The following is a 21754-nucleotide window of genomic DNA, read 5'->3' on the forward strand; positions in this document are numbered from 1 at the left end:
GTAGAGCTAGTCTTCTAGTGCAGGCGGAGCGGAGAGGTCGAGTGGGGGTGTAGGGAGAGATGAGGGTCTGGAGGTAGCTGGGTGCAGTCTGGTCAAGGCATCTGATGGCTAGTACAAGAGTCTTGAACTGGATGCGAGCGGTGATCGGGAGCCAGTGGAGCGAGCGGAGTAGTGGAGTAGCGTGGGCGAAGCGAGGCAGAGAGAACACCAGGCGGGCAGCAGAGTTTTGGATGAGCTGGAGCGGACGGGTGGCGGACGCAGGGAGGCCAGCCAGGAGGGAGTTGCAGTAGCCTGCTTGACTGAATAATTGCTTTTAATAATCATTTTGAAAATGGAATTGGTTTGAGCCATACAGTAGTATTAAACAGAAATCAGATTAAACCAGACTCTATTAAAGGCTTACTTTTCAGAATATTTAATCTCCTACCTGTTTAATATCCTATTGCTGCTTCTGATCACCATTTACCAGGATTAATGTCCTTTTTCAACCATGTTTCTGAAAAGAGAACTGAATTTCTAATGCAGGCTGGTTTGACCCCTCTGCAACTGTGGCAACAATGATTATAACTGCATGCAGCAATAAAGCTGTTCGTTTGAGCCCTCAGTCAGCATAGTGTTGCTCAGTGGAGTTATACAGTAACTCTAAGTCAGCCAGATAACCTTTATCTATGTATTCAATTGTAGGTCGGTGAATGAATCCAAGCAACAGGACAAAGGCAGTACTAAACCATTAGTGTGGATATGCTTCAACGCCTAGGTACTGGCAAATTAGTATGCATAGGTCTTTGTCTAATGTATGTGTAGTGTAGAATAGCACTGTACCATTCATGAATTACATGATAAGCCAAACTGAGAATCAATGGAATGTAAAGTAATAAAAAAAAACTGCCCAGTTCTATTTTGCATAAGAATAATGATGTTATTACTGATGTCCCCTACTGGCCAAGCATCTCTTGTGACATTGATAAACCACTAAAACTTAAAGTACATGTTTCATTTCACCAGTACCCCAATGCTGCGGAAATTCTAAGCTTAATAGGTACAGTAGTGGATTAATATTCTGTTATTATAAATGAAGTCTCCATTAGACAGAAGCAACCACACCTCATCTTGTGCACAAGTAAATACAATTCTAAACATACAGTTCCTTACTGTACTGGTAACATAAATGCCATGGGAAATATAAACAGCTTGTGCTGTGAGTCAATTATCTTGAATGATCTTCTAGTGACTTCAGTCACGAACAGCTGGCTGGTATCCGAAAGGCAACCCGCAGATAATCTGCAATTAGAAAATTTTTAAACAAATTTCCATCAGTTTTATTGGCTCAGATATTTTCTTTCCAAACAGTAAGTACCACATCTTATAATATCTTTGTTGAGGGCCCTGAGTAAGAAGACTTGATGGGCAGGCATTTCTAAAACACATATACAAATATATTATATTTGTGGTTCAAACTGAAAACCAGGACCCATTCACATACAATGAGAACAGAGCATACCATTTTAAACCACAGCTCGAACAGCTTAAGTTGCTTATGTAATGCTGTTTTTCCATCTGTGCTGTGATGTCAAACTGAACTCCAAGTCTATCTGCAGTACACAATTCAGTCTGTTTCTGGATGTTACCACACAGTGTCAGAGATCACCCGTGTGCTTCAGGTTTTTGGATATTTCTTCCAGTGTTTCTCCCAATAGTAAAAGGTACTGACAACTCAATTCTGCCAAAAAAAACATTCTGCAATTTAAGGTTTTACACCTGCCTCTAGCCTCCTTTAAATTGGACACTTATATGACAACTTTCTCCATAATAAATAAGAAGGCACTCAAGTCTACCACCCCCACGTCCCCCCACGTCCATATACAATCCATAAAAATGAGCCCCTCCAGCACTGTCTGGCCCTGCAAGTGTTCCAGGAAAGAACTTTGGGATCCACTTGTCTGTTTTGTTCACTGACATTTCCTTTCTAATAGCTTTGTGACACAAGAAAGAGCCTAATTGCCCCCTCGCCTATCTTTCCCCAGACCTCCGGTGTTCAGATTTAATGGACAGTTTGTATTCTTGGGCACTCTTGCAGACAGACTTTGTAATCACTTCGCTCTGGGATGTATAAAAATAATCTTGCCCTTTCTGTTAGCTCTGCTGAAGTGTCATCACCCAGCCGTGGCAATGCAGAAACACGGCTCTGTGTTTCAGATGCAAACGAGAGCACAGGCTGTACAGATCTCTCAAGAATGGTAATTACACTGCGAGAGAAGCAGCTCCTTATCTGTCTTAAAGGAAGATTTGCATTCAGTTTCAGATTCATTGCTTACTTTGGTTCAGAGTGCTGCGAGAGCTGGCAGCTTTAACAGAATTAGCTGCAAGCCAAGCGTGAGATTGGTGGTTCTGATGCATGCAAGTTTGAGAATCTTGGATCTTACTTTAGCAGCAGCTCTACCCTGGCAATAATACATTAAGAAACTCAAACTTTTTGAGAAAGTCATTTTCAATGTCAAAGACTTGTAGTGGAAACGTTTGTCGTTGAATTGTTGTTTCTTTTAATTCGGCACTACTCAGATATTGAATAGTTATGAATGAATCTTTTTACTTGAATCCAGGCCTGCATAGTGTTGCTTTTGATTATAATCACACTGCTATGACAATATGCTATAATACTGTAGTGAGAACGCAATGAAGTTCACTACTGGGGCAATAGATCACAAACCCCTGTACCTAATGCTATCACACTCTCGTTCCTACAAAAACCTCAGCTCCACACTACTTAATAGAGAGGCAGCAACGATCGCCATGGCTTTTATTTTGTGGACCTCAGTGAAGCAGTCATTGACCGAAATAATTGCCCTGGTGCCCTACGCCACTCATATACATCACATTACCAACACATGCATGTTATCGGTTGTACTGTATTTGAAGGCATTTGTGATAGTTTACATTTCTTTTTTGCTTCTTGCTTTGGAATAATAGTGTTCTTTCTCAAGGCACATATTATATTACTAGTACTAATAACACACATATACATGATTCCAGTTATTATTATTTGTTTATTTAGCAGACGCCTTTATCCAAGGCGATGTACAGAGACTAGGATGTGTGAACTATGTCACTGCAGAGTCACTTACAACTATGTCTCACCCGAAAGACGGGGCACAAGGAGGTTAAGTGACTTGCTCAGGCTCACACAATGAGTGAGTGGCTGAGGTGGGCTTTGAACCAGGGACCTCCTGGTTACAAGCCCTTTTCTTTAACCACTGGACCACACAGCCTCCTGTTGTATTTGTATTGCAGTTGTATTTGTAGTCTACACATTGTTTAGTAATGTTCTCAATGCAGTGATTATTGTCGATGTATTACCTGTCCGGTATTCAATTAGGAATTTGGTCGCTGATCGCACCATTGCTACTTGGTTTCCATTGTTTGTATTGGTGTGTGGATCAAATTGAATTGAATGGAATTAGCACTGTGAAATACAGCAGTCAGCTCTTAAGCAATGTGTTTGTTTTTTTACTTTGTTGCAGGTTTTGAACTAGCTCCCTAGTGTGAAGACAACAGGGAGTGATTGCACATTAATTAGTTGAGAAAAGGCATATTGTGCCTTAAACCACAGACAGTCAGAATACATTAATGAATCAGTTTTGACAAGAGAGCTGCTTCATAGAACAGTGCTGTCCATGGTGCTGAATTTTCTTTCAATGTTGCATTTACCAGTCTTTTTTTTGTAAGGGCTACTTTTGTTTAACTGTTAATTAGCCAATCAACCCACTTTTCATCTCTCAAATCTGACTCAGACCACCAGTGAAAAGTTAGTCTTCCTGCAACCAAGACAAATAAGTTCATCATTCAAAATAATTGTGGTGTGAAGGTCAGGAGTGGTTCAGGTCAGGATTGTGGTGCACTCTCTTGCAGAGCTGTGTCTGGTTGTAGCCAATGTTGGTTTACATCACCTTTTAAAGGTATACAAGAATAGAAATGCCTTTAAACAAAGTGTCCCGTGTTTCAATGGGATGATCAGTTTTGAGTTGATCAGGTAGCCCTGAAAAGCCAGACCTGGTGCTGATCTTTTTTATCATTATTTTTGTATTACTTTATGACTAGTTGACCATATATTAACTTACCATCAAAGTGATTGTAAAATAGTTTCAAAATGCTTCACTGTTTTGCATTTCCATTAGCTACTTGGGTCTCAAACATGTCGTTTTGAAATAAACACATGTTCTAACACGATGTCCTATTAGATTTGGTTAAAGAAAGTTTCCTTTCCTTTCTCTCTTTTACTCTTTCTAGGTCATTTCACCTCAGCCATGTCTTCCAGGTAAAAGCCTGCTACTGGCTTAAAGCATGTACAGGTTGGTTAATGGCAGGAAAGAAGCTGTTGAAAGGGTGGGGACAATTTCACCATCCAGGTGAAACGACATTATCTGAGAGTCTGGTTCGCAAACAGATATTTCTTTCATAGTGTAGAACCATAGATCCTGTTTTAAAATAAAAATGCATGTTTACTATAACATCCTTCTTTCAAAACTGCACATTTTAGACCCACATAACGAATGGAATTGCACGACAGGAAAGATTTATGATGACACAACCCCCCTCGTCTCATCTCGTCTTGCCAGTATTACTGATGATGATGACAGAGAAAACCTAAAAGATATTCATGCAGAAAATGGATGCTATTAAATAGACTTTGCATTCATTTTAGAGGATACCAAAATGATTTACTTTCCAAAGAAAGCTGATTAATCGAGTGCACTTTTAAAAGTAGTTCAGTCAAACTTTTCCTAACTCATTTTTTCTGTGGTAGCCTCTGAAAAAGCTATTAATGCAAACCTCATCACAGACCTGTCCCTATCTTAGCAAACCCACACTGTTCTTTCCAAGTCAGACTCTGCAGGATTAATGTACTGGGCAGACCTACGCAGGCTCGGTAATGGAGCTCCGGCTGTTAGATTAAAGGCTTCATTCATTTAAACAGCGTTTAAAAGTCATTAATAAAAAAAGACTAATGGGTTCTCGTGGTGGATTCACAGAGGCTGGATGCTTTCAGTGTCTCTGACTGGCTGGTTTACTCCAGCAAAGGTTTTTTTTTTGTTTTTCACAGAGCAGCTCCTTATATCCGATAAAAGGACATTTGGGGTCTGAATACCATAATGAATACCACAATACCATGCATCAACACTATTTGAAAAATTGTGACTCAGTTTATGTTTTTAAATCTAATCTTAAAACGTACTTCTTTCAATTGGCTTTCTGTAAATGATTGGTTCTTCTTATTGTTTGTCTATTGAAATTTATATACTGCTTTGTGAAGTGCTTTGTGATTTTTAAATGAAAAACGCTATACAAATAAAATGTATTATTATTATTATTATTATTATTATTACTATCAGCCCTATTATTTGACCCCTGTTTTTTCCACAAACTAGAATGCCCGATTTGCATGTTCCCTCACCAGCGGAATTACCCCCAACAGCTCAGGAGAATTGAAGTAGGCATCCTCTGACCTCCCACAACAAAGCCTTGTTACACCCAGAAGCTCGACAGTGAATGTCAGCAAGCTATCAGCCCCTGGAGGACAAAGGCCAGCACTGCAGGTTTGCTTGAGCTCACTGGGTGTCTGGCCAGCAGGGGCCACTGTCGTGCTGTGCAGAGACAACAGGGCCCACAGGAGTACAATAGCCAATGTGATGCTCCCTGTGGAATCCACTGCAACTTTTCACAGCCAAGACACCAACCTGTGCTCCCCTGACTGCATGGCCTTGTACACCTGGTTAGCCATTCGAAGACCCTACTAGGTGGAGCCGTGACATTAAAGAGTAAGTAGCAGGGTTCCGAATAATGTAGTGTCACATATCCCCACATGTTGCTACAACTGTTTAAATAACGTACCTGTAATTGTTCTTTTCATTGTTAACATCCTGACAACGTTTTACGCTTAGAACTTTAAACTCTGTTTCAAGGCTCTTTTCAAAACAGCATCTAGAGAACCTGTTATCCGATTGGGGTTAAACTTGGTAGGGACATTCTTTAGCAGAGTGTATTCAGAGTGTAATAATCTAGGGAGGTGTCACGCATTAATACATGGTTAAACTGAGCTTTAGATTTTAACGTGCATAGCTAATTAATAAGTTGTAAGAAAAGCTCTCGGATTTGCCTTTCTGTCTTGGTTTTGTAATCGTGCCTCAGTCACATTCTCCAGAACACCTTAAAAAAGAGGCAGCATCTTATAAAGAGTCAATGCAATAATAAGTGAAAGAAAACCAATGAATACACATCAATGTTGGCTTTTGCTCATGATGGACTACAATGATGCAGGGGTTATCTGAATGTTGCAAAACAGCGCCCCCATGTGGCTGAATGTAGAAATGGCAGTCAATTTCTTGACTTCATTCTTTTTTTCTTGGTAACTCAAACACCAGTAAACAAATCTAATATATTATGTGTATCTACATTTGATTTATTTTCCAGTATAACACTGAACCTGTTTGATTAGTAATCCAATGGCAGTCTCAGTGCTAAATGACACAAAACCTTTTCATATATATTTTTATTTTACTGTTTTATGATATTTACAATCATTGCAATTGTTTGTTATGGCAATTACTCAAATAATCTATTATTTGATAAGTCAGTGTTAAGGCCCTTCTGTTCTAGTTGTCTGCTGCTGACATACAGTATGTAATGTAGGTTTCTTTATATTTGTAAGCGCCAGCACCATCAAGTGCACAGCAGAGTATTGCCAGATAAACAACATGAAGCATGAGTCAATGTGGCAGCTCACCAGATGATGCTCGCTGTAGCCTAAGTTAAATGGATCTGTGTCAGGCAACTAAAACTGAAGAGCAATTCAGAGCACACTACAGTTATTGCATTGCTGAAGGCTGGACACAGTTAAAGCATATCTTAAACTGTGAACAAAAACGGTTTCCATTCATGCAGCAGTGGCCTACGCAGTTCACGCTCTGAAAGCATTCATTCAACAAAGGTGTTCGGTTCACCTTAAAGTCTGTGTTGTGAATAAAGAAGGCACTTTTCTCAATGCCCTTCCATGTCAAATGACTGAAGTGCTTCTTAATTAAAACAAACCAACCTGCTACTTAAAGCACTTCCTGTTTGGCATGTAGCGGTTTCCTGTCATTCACAACTATTCTTTTGTGGTAGGTTAGTGTTTCCAGAACATGAATGCCGTGCTACTTCAGCCTTCTGTCACTCGCCACAGAAAAACACAGATAAATAAGCTTTTTAAAGTGGCACTGGCTCCTTTTATTTAGCTTAGTTAGTGCTCATAAAAGGTGAGTCACTGGCTAGGCTGAGAAGTTTCCCTCACAGGTCTACAAGTGAGAGCACGGCGCTCAGTCCTGACCTGCACACCTATTCAGTCCTGTGCCTCTCTCAAGCAGACTGACAAGCCTGCTGAATTGTGTGCTGGCTTTGAGATGCTGACTTCCCCCACCGGGCTAAGTAAACACCACTAAACCAATTTCACTTTTGACCTGAGCTGGATGTGAACCTAGGAACTGCAGCTATGGGCATGAAAAGCTAGTGAATTACCCTTCTGCACCACCCAGCCTATTTTTGTTTTAATACAATAGCCTCTAACCCAAAACTACTTGGTACCGGAGCCTGTTCATATTCTGGGTGATATACTGTATACAGCGGAGGCACCCATCCGTATGTAGTTATATACAGCATGTCAGACTTACACTTTTACATACAGTAAAGTATACAGTATCTATAGAACCTTGTATCTGAATGTGATGCAACTTGGTTAGGACATTCTTTAGCATATTTATTATAACATGTAACATACTAGCCTTGTTTTTTATGTTTTTGATACTTGTATCCAAAATCTTAAAAAAAAAAAAAAAAATACCTACTGCTGTAAATGTTGTAGACACAACGTATAGTAGTTTATACAGCTGCTATCAGAAAGCATGGCTCAGATATAGGTTAGTTAGGACTACCAATGTTCCAATAAGCGCAAGTCTACGGTACTTACATAATGATTTTTCTTTATATTCAACTAGAAATCTTTCTCCCTTAAAACCCTTTCCCACTTCACAGAAAATGGAATCACAAACAACACAGGAAGTCTTGGGCGGGTTTGATCAGTTTAGGCAACCACACAGGAAGTAAACAGGAAGTTGTAAGGACACAGTTTTCCATGAGCTTGGCACAGGTCAGCGCAATATGTTCTTCAGTAAAGATCATTCTAAGACGCTTCCAGTCAGCTCCCCACAAGGACTTGTGTCATCAATGCATCAATGTGAGACTAAGTGTAAGAGATCGATACCAATTAGATTATTAGTATCACCTTTCTGCACCTGTGTGAGCTTCCCTGCTGACAATTGCATTGTGATGGGCAATTTGAGTTCATTACTGCTAACAAGATTCAGTGTAATATACTTTGTTTTATTACAGGGAAGCTCACACAAGTGTTAAAGGTGAGACTGCTAATCATCTTATTGTTCTCTTATCTTAAGTGTCTCACTGAGGATGCAAAAGCCCTTGTGGGGAACCAACTAGAAACATCTTCATTTGATCTGCAGTAGAGAAAATACTGTGAACCATGCTGAGGGTGTAGCTGCCCACCCCTTAGAAAAGTGTACCATGGTTGAGTAATTTGCAGTCTTCTTATGCTTTTCCCAGGGTAAATCTAAGCATTTCTCATAGTTTACATTTCTCATAGTTTACCTGTCTAGGCTGTACAGTGTTTACCTGTGCTTTACAATGCTTTTACCATGGTAAGCTTTTCGAAGTGACAAGGCAGTGTGTTTATATAGATTAGTAGCCAGCATAAAGATTTGTAATGTTGTTGAAGCCATTTCATGCCATCCCAAATAAACAAGCTCCTATCCATTTTTAAAGCTGAAGTGCAGTTTTTATTGAAGTATCTTAGCACTCCCAGACAGTGTTTAGCTGTGTTTGGATTCCTAAGCCTCTCACAAGGCATCTAGATCAATTCCGATTGATTGATGAGACATCCAGGCAAGCAAGTTTCTTTCAACTGAGAAATACATTCATCCAAATCCCAGTTGGGGAGAGAGACAAGGAGGGGGGATATAATTAGGGCTTCTGTTTTTCGGTTTTCATTCATTTCATTTTTTTGGTGCTTATTTTTAGCTTTTTTCGAGTCATATGTAAATCGTTTTTTTCAGGGCTTTCGCTTTCTATATTCTGCATGAAATTATTGTTTTCGGTTACTTTCGGGGTTTTTTCTGTCACAATATGTATAGTAACTTGACAGTACTTGCACACTCCAACTGTACCTTCTTTCCTTTGCTGTCCTTATGGTCACAGGCATATTGGTGGTCCAGTGGCTAAAGCAGCCACTGACTCACTGTGTGACCCTGAGCAAGTCACTTCCTTGTGCTCCGTACTTCGGATGAGACTTCATTCCCTTAATGTTTTGCTCCTGCACTTTTTTTTTTTATAATTTTGTGTAATTTGTGTCTGTGTGCCCAATTATTTTACCCTCGATTTTCTCCCCTATTTGGAATGTCCAAAATATGTTTCCCCTCACCGCAGAAATTCCCCACATAGCTCAGGAGAACTGGAGGTTCAGTGGGTGTCCTCCAAGTCCACGACCAAGCCCAGGAACTCTGGAAGACAAAGGTCAGCCCCACAGGTGTCCTGTCTGAGCTCACTGGGCGCCTGGCCAGCAGGGTTCGCTGTAGCACGATTAGGAGGAGCAGTCCCTGCCAGTTTTGTCTTCCTAATCCACGGGAGCGCCAGAGCCAATGCGACGCTGCGTTTGGAATCCCCAGAGAAGACCGTCCACCTCGCACAGCCAGGACGTGAACCTGCGCTGTGTGACTCACCCTGCACACCAGCTGAGCCACGTGGGGACACTGCTCTTTTTGTTTACCCAGACTTTGTTTTCTCCTTGACTACTTTTACATTTTTTTTTTACTAACTGTAAAAATGCCATTTATCCTGATGCGTTACGTTTGATTAAAAAATAAATAAATAAAAAGTTTCTACTTGTGGAGAGGGTTATTATTATTATTTATTTATTACTGATTTGGGGATAAAGTTCGATTCTGAATTATTATTGTTACATTCAACTTTTTAATTGACCCATAGCCAATCCATTAACTAATTTTGGTTGGAAAATTGATCTGTGCTAGAATCGATCTTGAGTTGGTAACCCCGAACCCTAACCCTAACCCTCCCTTCTATTCCTAGGAAATAAACAGCGCACAGCACTATTCAGTGCAGTTCTAACTGGAAAGCACTCCTGTCCAGCAAAGAGACAATAACAGGAATATCCCCCGGCAGTCCTAGCTATTGAAACTTGTGTCAGAGCTATGTTGGCTCCATCTGAGATTCCTCATTTCAAAAGCATGCCCAACAGTAATCCACTCTTCTTCATAAAAACTTGTTCGTGCAGCGCAGCTGTAAAGATCGGCACTGGCGTCGATGGTATGAATGACCAGAGTGTGGTCCTGGGAACAAACCCCTGCTTGATCCTGCACAGGGCTGCACAGTCCTGGACTGTGCGAGGGTGGGGGGTGGGTGCTAGACAGAACTGCCACAACAAGACCGCTTTTCTTCTCACTCCATCTGCCCAGTTTTCTGCAACATTTTTTCCAATAAACCGGAATGAATGAGCTCAGTGTCCAAGGCTCTGTATGTGGCATTTAATGGAGTGTTTATAAAAACCATAAGGTGTGGATTTTAACAGCAGTCCCAGCGCAGTCATTGTCTCCCTTGCAGAGCTCGTTGTGGTTTTAACCTTGGGGTCGTATAGCTTTATTGTACTGTACAAGCACCATAGATGACAATAACAAAACTGACGCTCAAAGTTTTGTTTTCAGAAAAAAATCTGTAAACGTTTTTTTGTAATACAAACTTTTAAATTTGTATATCTTTCCACAACAAGCGTTGAGAGATCTAGCATCGAATAACTTTTTTTTTCTTCGTATTAAAACGCTGCTTGGTTTGAATGAATGCAAAATTGGACCTGTGCTGGGTAGGGGCGCTATCCCAGCGCTGCCAGGGGCTGATTGACAATTAATCATTCAATCAATCACCACCTGGTCCCATTCCACACACCACCACTGTGTTAGGTGTACAGAGTAGCATGGTTTGGGTATGTGGGAATAGGGAATAGAAGGTGCAGTTTACTATTAGAATTGAAGGTGTTTCCGTACTGACTTCTGTTGGACCTGTAGGCTGGGAACCTGTAATGTATGTTTCTAAGTGTTCGTGGCTTCATAATCAAGTTGAGAGTGTATTTCTCACACAGTGTCAGGCCTGCGAGAGAAGCAAGTTGTTCTGTCATACAAACAGTGCAAGAGAAAGCATGTCCTGCAGTTTAGATGAATTACTCTCGATTTGATTAGAGGAAGTCATCGCACACTTAAAAACATATAGTCATTACATTGAACTAAAAAACAGACAAAGCTGGTACACCTTGATAAACAGGAACATATATTTATTAACACCTTCGGAACGTCACTTATAATAGGGTTAATATGGTAGCCAGGCAGCAGAGAAAGGCTATACGTTTGTTTTTAATTCGGTAATAAAGATGGGGTAGGCTGTTTTATTGTATGTTGCTTAGTTTGGTGAAGAAAGGATTATGAACACAGAGTGGTCTGTACAACTGGTCTAAACAGCAGGTTATCTAAAAACAAAACACCAATTTTCTTCATCTAAAGTGCTTTTTTGTCACCTTTTTTGTCACCTCAAAAAAACCGCTGTCCATATGGAACACAAGACTACTGTTATAAAACACAAGCCTAGAAAACCAAGTTCTAGAAAACTCCACAATAAAAAGCTGAGAGGTAAACAGCTTTAGACACGCTAATTGATACATTTTGTAAACCTAGAATGTGAAAACCCACATCACCGTGTCTGAGTCTCTAATGAAATTTTGTTTTAGCAGTTTGTGAAATTGTAAGATCTTCATTAAAGGTTCTTGGATAACCGCTTAGTAAAATACTATCGTTTACCCTTTCACAGCCTTCAAAGCTAGACAAAATGCTGTAGAAAGTAATGTATTAGAATTGATTCTAAATGTCACCTTGCAAAATGTAGTGTAAATTGCACAGTAAACGCTTCCTCTCAGGAGATCCTTCTAAAAACCAGCATCGCGAGCTCCAGCACTGTGATACTAGAGATCAAGGTTCCTTATCCTCCCAAGTGTGAATAATCTGTTACACTGTAACCTTCAAGCCCACAGGGCCCTGCCTACCGATCCCCCTGCGCTTCACCCCACACGTCTGCCTGATGAGTGTTTAACACTCCTGACAAATGGAGAGTCACACATTTTCTTCTCATTGTCAGGGGTCTTGAAAAAGAGCGTGAACGCCCCGAGCCCTGTCTAACTTCACGCCCAGTTAGCGCTGCCCCAATGCTGCTAATGAGGGGCAGGAGGACCCCTGCTGTGGCAGCATCATGTCTTCAGCAGAGCTGAGCCCAGCCAGGTGAAATCAGTGCACACTGAGAGCAGGAGGAGCGCACTTACAGGTTGCAGAGGGGACAGAAAATATAGTCACACACCCCTAGTGGCCATTTTTTAAATCTTGAGACACCAGAATTTTCAGGTTTTTTTCGGAAGTAGCCCCCAATGTTGAAAGCCATTAGTTACTAAACAGAAACTGCATGAGAGAATTATACAAAACACACGTACTGGGACATTAATCAGAGAGGACGTGAAATATAGCCTGAACGTGGGGAAGAGATTATTCTCACAAAAAGAGGTCAGGTTTACAGTTTATTTGCCTGTTTTGATCATTCAAATCTGATTTTATTCTTGTCAGGAGATGCTGAGATTGCCTTCAGAATAATCTGTGAAATGGGTTTATTTCGCCAGCTTTTTGATAACCCAGGATGTCTGAATATAAAAAATATTGATAACGCATTAAAATAGTGCCTGCAAATTCATTAATTTTGACTGAATACCATAGGAATAACACCTAAATATTGTATGCACTGCCTCTGAGTTATGAAGGAGGCTGTGTGGTTCAGTGGTTAAAGAAAATGACTTGTAACCAGAAGGTCCCTGGTTCAAATCCCACCTCAGCCACTGACTCATTGTGTGACCCTGAGCAAGTCACTTAACCTCCTTGTGCTCCGTCTTTCGGGTGAGACGTAATTGTAAGTGACTCTGCAGCTGATGCAGAGTTCACACACCCTAGTCTCTGTAAGTCGTCTTGGATAAAGGCGTCTGCTAAATAAACAAATAATAATAATGAAGTAATTCATTTTGAATTCAGCCCTGTTAATTCATTACCCTTATTTATTCCATGCTCTGTTATAACGATGTCTCTGCTCAAGCGCAGTTCATTTTTATAACACTGTGTTTCCTGCTGTTGTAACAAGACTTCCTTGTGAATGACACGTTGGCTGTTTGTGGGAATATTGCTGTTAACAGACTATTATTAAATACTGGCAATGTCTTACTTTACTGTACACTTTATATACTTGAATTAGAACACTAGTTCCCACTACACCTCTTTCAGTCATTGCTCACAGTTTTAATGACCTTTTTTTTGGTGCTATAAATGAAAAGTGACAGGGAAACTAATTTGACTTGAATGACGTCTTAATTAGTTTCATTTTGCATGTCCTGTAGGCCTCAGTTTATAGACTTCGGCATTAGATTTGACTGGAAGACACACACACACACAAAAAAGCATGTCAGACTTGGGGGGATACAGATGTAGTTACGTCACTCGAAAATGCTTCACGATTTACAAAAACTGGCCCAACTTGCAAATTAAATGTTACGTGTAGTGATCAACGTTTTGTTTTGTTGTGATCCTATTTTCTGTTATGAGGAGAGTGATAAACAAAAACCAAAACGGTGAGTTTTTTTTTCTTTGTCGACACCCCCTTTTCCACATTTATTTTTTGAAGAGTGTACAGATGCATACGCAAACCTCAGCAATGCTATTACTTTATGAAAAGGTGTCTTTTGCCACTTTGTGCAGAAACTGCAATGACAGAGATACTGTTTCTGCCTGAAATACACACAATAATTATTTTTAAATGTTATAGTTAATTCAGTGGGGCAAAGAAAGCCTTCACAACCTATTATTGTGGAATATTAGTTTTTCATAGAATTGTATACTATAAAAACATTGCAAATCATCACACTTTTGTGAGATTTAGCTGGGAATTATGCAGCATGTCATTGGAACAGGAAAGTGAAAGTAGTTTTTGTACTTTAGCTTAGTATATCAATTTATATACATTTATATGATTGATGAAGTTTGACCTGTTGTCAGAGTAATAATTAAAAAAAATAAATAAATAAAAAAATCTACCAAAACACCTGATTTTTGTCTCCAGATTTTTATTAGAAGGGCCTGGGAATTAAGATCCAGGACAGAGTTTAGAGGGGCTGCTGTATTTTTTAATGAGAAAAGCTTTAGTTTTATTATAGGAATAAATAAAACATTTAGAAGTGCAGATGTCTATATTTTCTTTATTTTTCATATGATAAACTTAGTATTTAGGAAAAATGTGCAGTGCGGACACCAGTAAGTGTTTGTGGACACACTTTGAGGCCACCAAAAAAATCTGTTTGAGAACCACTGCCCTAGCATTTAAACAGCTACTCACAACCAAAGTATTGTACGTAGCTTATTTTTCCCACCTTCAGAAACATGATTCTTTTTTAGCAGCGTGTACAATATATTATTAGAACAGAAAGAGAAAGTGTCACTTTTAGTTTTTTTTTTTCAGTTCTCACATTATATATGAAATGCTTGAGACAGCGTGCATGTTACCAAGGCAACAGGAAGTGGTTCAACGATTTCAAAGAAGAGTAAGGTCTCTGCAAGAAAGAGGATATGAAAAGGAGAGAAAATCCCAAGAAAGGACAGTAGGAGGCAGTGTAGTGCACACCACACACTGTCGTAGACTCACTCCCCTGACTCAGACAGAGAGAGAAGAGAGAGAGAGATTCTGAGAAGCTCACTCACTGGTAGTAACCCCTTCATTCAGAGTTGACAAACTTAGCAGAGTACTCGCTCCCTGGATTTTCTTTCCTGGCAATTATACACTCCTAGGATGCCTCAGAGAAAAAGGAGCTTCACTTTTGGAGCGTATGGCGGGTAGGTTGGAAACTATTTTATTCTTTTTATTTTTTTTCTTCTGTTGAAACATGCATGATGAATTCAATCACAATACTGGAAAGATCCTGTGTTTCAATTGGTCTAGAGTATACAGGTTGAACTCTAGTCATTTTTTGGAATTGTAATTGCTTCGTTCTAATAGAACTCTGTCCAAACAGCTCAGCTCAGCTGTGTCTTCAGTAAAGCAGTATGTTATCAAATGGGGAATGTTCCATTATTTGCAATTTGTGGATAGCAAACGTGTACTTGACCAATAATCCTGTAGGATTTAGTATAATGGATTAATTGTGCATTTCCAAAGTATAGTTCATAGGCATTAGAAATGCTGCTGTACTGTTAAAATGCATTCTACAAGTGTATGCAAGTGTCTAATTGTATCTGGTCACATTAACTCATGCTGTTGTGAACAGCAGAGATGTTTGTATAGAGAATATTCGTCAAGGTGTTACTGTGCAAATCCTGCTGTAAATCAGTTTGAATTATGGTGCTACAATCCTTGGAGCAGTTTTAAAGAGCTGCCCAATAAGAAAACAAACACTGAGATTATGTGTGAGTAAGCAATTACACATGAGAAGGAGGGCAGATGTACTGACACAGTTCACAACTTCGAGACTGTTATTATAATGTAGAACAGCCACTAGATTATAATACATTAGGGTGATGATGTTAGTGACATCTGGTACTGTGCGATGTTGCAAAAGGCTGGAATCAATGCCCACTCCAGGATTTTAAACGTGCTAATTGGTATTACTCTTTCTTTACTTTTTATTTTCTTCTAGAGTGTATGTTGCTCCCGCTCAGAAGCCTGCTTCTGTTTATATCACAGGTTAACTTGCACTGGGGTGGGGGGGTGGTGGTCCAAGTGAAATGGGATTTACAATTCCGATTCGAAATACAAAAGTATCAAAATACTGTAATACAGCAGTATCAAAATACTGTAAGATGTATTTGTGCTGTCTGTATTAAGCCATGTTTGCTTCAACAGACTGCCTGTCACACATCTACCCTGGTCTCCTATTCCAGCACACTTTGCACTCAGGCAAGGTGGTGTAATGCGTCATCAGTCATCTCAAATGCAACGCAACCTTCGTTAATTAAAGCTCTTTCAATTTACTGTGTATCAAAAGGAGCCATTCGTGAGCACATTTCAACAAAACGCGTGTTCAATAATTAAACACGCTTCTTATCTCACGCATTGTTGAACTGAAGCTGTAACTGCACTGTGCTTTTTCTGTATGAAACGTTTTCTGTAATAGAAGTGCTGACAAGTTTGACAAACACCCAGACGGTCATGGCAAGATGCTACCCTGGTGCCTGCTTGCCCTGGCCTTGTTTTAAACCAGGCTGCCCTGTGTCGGAGGCGAGCAGTAGCAGGACGGGGTGTGTAGAAACGGGCAGACGCGGACACAGCAATGTCAGGGATGTGTAAGCGTGTGGGATCCTGGTTTTACTCTTCTTTTGTTATAGAGTCTCCTCAGTAATTCATCTAAACTGCGGGACATCAAAATACTGCCACTCTTTAAGATCATTTTTATACAGCCCACAAAAAAAACTGTATGGGATTCTCCTTCATGTATTAATGTCTGTGAAAATATCTAATTAGGGAGGGTCCTATTCTATTGATAACGCTGTTTAGATGTGTCTGCACTGTATTGTCATCTGAGTTTGAAAGTATTTTGAGTATTTTGTTTTAGCTTAGATACTGTCCAGGTTTTATTACAAGCTTGATTAGCCACAGTATAGGTAACCAGGAATGGATCAAACTGCTATGCAATGGGAGTCTTATTTCCATCCTTCCTGTCCCTCTCTGTCACCAGTCCTGTGCCAATGTAAGGTTTTTAATGACATTCTAAAGCCTGTAAAGGCAGCCATGTTTTATATACCAGGTGTGGTACTCACAAATCAGCCCCTTACCTCCCCTGCTCCCAACCTTGCAGCAGACTCATCCAAAAAGGTGAGCGCAAGGTTTATCCAGCTAACCAGCCTGCTGGTTTGTTTGACAGCTCGCTTTAGAGGCAGCATTGTGGGATCATTGACATATTTATTAAGCAATGCATATTGAATCCGAGTAAAGTTAGAGGGCTTTGTGGTCTAGTAGTAGTGTCAAAGTGTATTTACCTTTTATATTTTTACAGTTTTACTTGAGAACTGAATATGTAAAATGGGACTTATGCTTTTTCTTCAGAGCTCAACCAAAAAATGTCAGGATTTAACAGCAGTACAAAGACATTGTTAAGACTTCTTGTTGAAAATGTTTGCCTACATGTATACAGTGTCTTACGACTGACTGTTTACAGAATGCAAAAATCCCAGCACTCCCAGTGTTCAGCGTCACAGTGCCAGTGGTAGCCTGCTGTTCAGTGTGTGCCCATGTTGAACTACGGATTCACAAGTGCCAGGAATAGCGTTCTGTTTATTCTCCAGACAAGCCGTTCAATTGTTCTGTTTACATCAACTGTGTGTTTCTTACCCTTGGCTGTATCGTGTGCTGCTGGTTTTAGTTCTGAAAACACTCAGTGCTTTTTTTTGTTGCTGTGTATTTTATTTATTTTTTAAACAATGGATACCCGAGACGATGACTCATTTTCACGTACTTGAAAAGTTTTGAAAGCACTTGGGCTCAGCTCGCAGGGACGTCAGCAGAGCCCTGTGAATTATTCAAAACACTCTGATCAGATCTGCTGCGATCTGTTATTGTAATGGACTGGGTTATTTTTTGTGTGTTCGACAAGCACACCATAACGCTTGGCTAGCGTAAGGGTGTAGCTAAGCCAAGCCTGTCACGGGGGATGACACAAGTCTTTGGAATGTGAGCAAAACACCCAAAATTTGCCCAATATCACTTTTACATCATGCTGTCGAAGTATAAACAGTTGGTCCACTATGAGATGAACCAGCACGCTGTTGTGGTGTAAAATTCTTAGTTGTTTCTGTCTTAGTTTTGGCTTGTTTGTGCCTTTACTGCAAGTTTCACAGACCTTGCATAGCACTAGTTTTGGACTACATAATGTCACCTTAGGTACTAGTCCAAGGCTAGTGCTACTCAGGGTCTGTGAAACCAGACGGTACAGTTTCTGTGGCCTGCATAGTTTTTCATTTCTTTTCAGGTTTGCTAAATGACATGGTGGCATAACAATACATAGGCCAAGTAGAGAGAGGATGAACAAGGCCTAGGTCAAAGTGCTAACCATTTCTAATTTCCTATGGCAGGACTCCCTTAGAGGAACAATGGTGCACTGGCAGCACAGTAATGCAATGAAATACGAGGGGAAGACTTTGGGGGGAAAATATTGGTTTTTTAATGGGATAACATGAATTTTCAATTTAAAACCAGGAAGGACAAGTCAGTACTGTCCGATTCAAGGTTCCAGTCCACAAAAAATGGACTTGTCGAATTCAAACCTCATCCTGGACTCAAGCAACTCTGGGTCCTGCTATGCTCAGGTAACAAACATTGCAGCATAATATAATCTACAAAGCATAACACTTCTGTAGTGGTTTTTAATATAAAACTGGCATGAACACGGACACAAATACAGACCTGGCATCAATCATCCACACTGGAAATGAGTGTGTAGATGAGCGCCTGTGTACACATGCTTCATATACCGTACATGTGGCTGAATATTCCTTTATTGTCTGGATCCTGTACTTTATCCCATAGTTGAAATTCCAGTGAACATGGCCTTGTTCTTTAGCACCATTTAGTCAAATTCCCAGACAAATGAGGAAACTCCCCATACTGCACCCGTGCCTGCAATAGCAAAAATGTTAAATTCTTGTGTTTTCCCTTAATTGAAAACATATGAAACACTGCCCTCTGACAAGTATTGGGACAGATGAGTATATACAACGAACTTGGCAGACACCGTTGCAGAAATCCTTGAGGTGAAATGAAAACCAAATATCCCACCCAGTCGCACTGGGAGCAAACGGATATAGAGTATACACCATAAACTTTCATGGAGTGCTGTTATTCCATGGATGAGGATAGCCGAATAACCCACAAGCCCTCAAAATGGTTCAATGGGTTGTTTATGGCCTTCCTCAGGAGTGAAATAAACACCACACTTCGACACTCAGGGAATAATGATTGAAAAAGAAAGTATGTTTAAACCTAAATTACATTTGGAGAATTACTTTCCTTAAGTCAAGCCCTGCAACTGCTTAGCGGTGACATTTGGAATTTTTTTTGGGACAAAAAACATGCAAAGCTTTTTTGTTTGTTTGATAAAATCAATACAGTTATCATATATAATCATCAACACAGGCAATTTTGCTTTAAATTTACATAAACATACTTGTTCAATAAAACTGCTTCCAGTGTGCATGTTGAAACGTGGCTTGCAGTTTACTTCAGTATCCAGATGTGTGTTGTTGAATACAACTGAACAAGCTGTTTAAAGATGCCGATACAAATCACCCCTGAAGATCGGGCCAATGCGCAGCTCTATTCTAACAATAGCCACCCGGATGACTAAGACTGCCTCGGAGATTAACTAATATCAATATCGTTTTTTGTTTTTTATTATTACTACACAGAAGTATTTGTAATGTTTGAAGTAAAATGGTAAGTTTGCTTATTTTATTGATTGATTGACGGCATTGGTAAGCTTGTAACATCCTTATAATTTAGTTTTTTATTATTGTGAAAAACTAGGATCCTTAGTGATGATAAATGTAAAATTGGATACACTTTGAGAAATCCAATAGAGACAAACATTATCTTTCACATCTGTTATAAAGGTTTATTTTATGAACATGAATATTATTGGAAATGAGAAGAGGTAGTTCCTCTAGTTCCTTATATATATATATATATATATATATATATATATATATATATATATATATATATATATATATATATATATATATATTTAATACAATTTGCTTTATAAGCATTTCCAACTGTATTACTGAGCAGTTTTCTGCAAATATGCAGACACAGATGAACAGTACCTTCAAGCGATCATCAGTGGCACTCCAGTACAATAGTTCAGTCCTAATCGACAGTGGGGTGAACCAATGATAAAATGGTACTGTACCTGAAACCTATTTTTATTCCTTTAGTATTCTACTTATATTTTTGCAAAGTTATTTAAAATTCAGTTTACCAAATTACTTTTCCATGGAACACCTCATTTCTGTGTAGTTCCCTGGTACAGTTCAGAAACCAATTATCCCATTGTGTTCACCCACACATTAACTAACTATTGGGTTATCTGATCCAGATATAATTAAGAATAATGACTAGCCAATAGTGCTACTAGATGAATGTGTATGCTGTGTAACAATAGTTATTCATAGCAGAAGAAAAGCTATTTTAAGATGTCTTTGTATTTGTCGTTGTCCTGCACAGTTTTCATATTATAATTTGCAATATACGCTAAAGATAAGTATCTTCGTCTGGGTACGTGGAGTTCCAATTAGGTTTAGAACAATAATAGATTATTGTGATATTCACCATCATTGTGTTTGTCATGGTTACTTATTGTACTGATCATAGACAGTCATCTAAAGCTAAAAGGATGCTACTGAGATGGTTTGTTCTGACACAGATGTGTCCATAAAGAGGTACTGGGGAGAGGGTGTTAAGTGCCATGTAATTAAACCGAGCATCGGTCAATTACTTTAATTCAACCCCCCCCCCCTCTATTTCTCAGTGGTATGGCTTTATTTTAACTCTTCCATGCACGAAATGCTGAAAATAGACAACAATAAAACATTTGAAGTGGTTTTGGATACATTAATAACTATATTTTTCACTGACATTTTTTTTTCCCATCTCCTATCCTCATATGAGGTATGAGGTCATCATGCATTTGCCTGTTCCATATTTTCCTATATAAAGACTAGAAGAGGTTTTTTTTTTTGTGTCTGTCCCCATGTGATGTTGCTATGCATGAAAGGGTTAAAAAGCCACCACACAAAAAACAGACATCTCCTAAAGAGAGAGAAAGTCACAATGTGTGGGAGTTACATGATTTAAGGTAAATTATTGAGATTATTTTCTTTCCAATAACCGGTGATTTGAAATGTGATTATCTTTCAATCCTAGTCCCAGTTAGATCTCATTGTAGGCAATGTGGTTATGCAAAAACATGTTTAAATTGGAGAGGTGGGTGGCTACAAAAGATCTGAGGACATTTGACCAGGAGTCTGTTTTAGAAAACATTGATGACAGTAAGCTTAATGTATAAAACGGGTTTATGAAATCAGTTTTTCTGTAAGGAGCAGGAAGTGACAGGACTATGTAGTAAGAATGCAACTTCAGGGAAGTTTGGCTTTGTGGTTTGTGGTTTGCTTGAATATTATGAAATCAGAAGCTTAAATTTCAATCAGAGAAAATCCCCACAGCTTTAAGATGCCAGATAGTCAATTCATTGATTACAGCCCTCAGAAGTTCTCCAATATCTGTCTGTCTATCTATCTATCACTGTTTATCTGTGTTCAACAGGGGTTACAAAGCCACGTGGTAGAAATGTTGTAGTCAGAATTTAGTAAGGATACTGGCCACAGTCTAGTAACACACATTAAACAGAAACTCCAGAAGCTTTCTCAAAGAGAACTGATGTATCCCTTCTCTTGGGAAATCAGTCTAGTGTTACAATAAAGTCACAAATCACTTTATTGGAACCGTAAGAAACAGAACTCACATGCTC

At 39.4% G+C, this 21754-nt stretch overlaps 1 protein-coding gene across 8 annotated transcripts in view; it reads left to right on the forward strand.

Moving 5' to 3' along the window:
- LOC117432073 (rap1 GTPase-activating protein 1-like) overlaps nt 1-21754 on the forward strand; it is a 165966-nt gene that overhangs the window by 40560 nt on the left and 103652 nt on the right. For 2 of the 8 annotated variants that reach the window (XM_059002066.1, XM_059002069.1), the window contains exon 1: nt 14936-15068. The exons of the other annotated variants lie outside the window; for them this stretch is intronic. In XM_059002066.1, coding sequence (XP_058858049.1) covers nt 15025-15068 — 44 coding nt within the window. In that variant the 5' untranslated portion in view covers nt 14936-15024. Of the gene's footprint in view, nt 1-14935; nt 15069-21754 lie in introns of those variants that run through there. 8 annotated transcript variants of the gene reach the window in all.

The sequence above is a fragment of the Acipenser ruthenus genome, chromosome 27, assembly GCF_902713425.1.
Source record: "Acipenser ruthenus chromosome 27, fAciRut3.2 maternal haplotype, whole genome shotgun sequence".
In the NCBI taxonomy this organism is placed as follows: Eukaryota; Metazoa; Chordata; class Actinopteri; order Acipenseriformes; family Acipenseridae; genus Acipenser; species Acipenser ruthenus.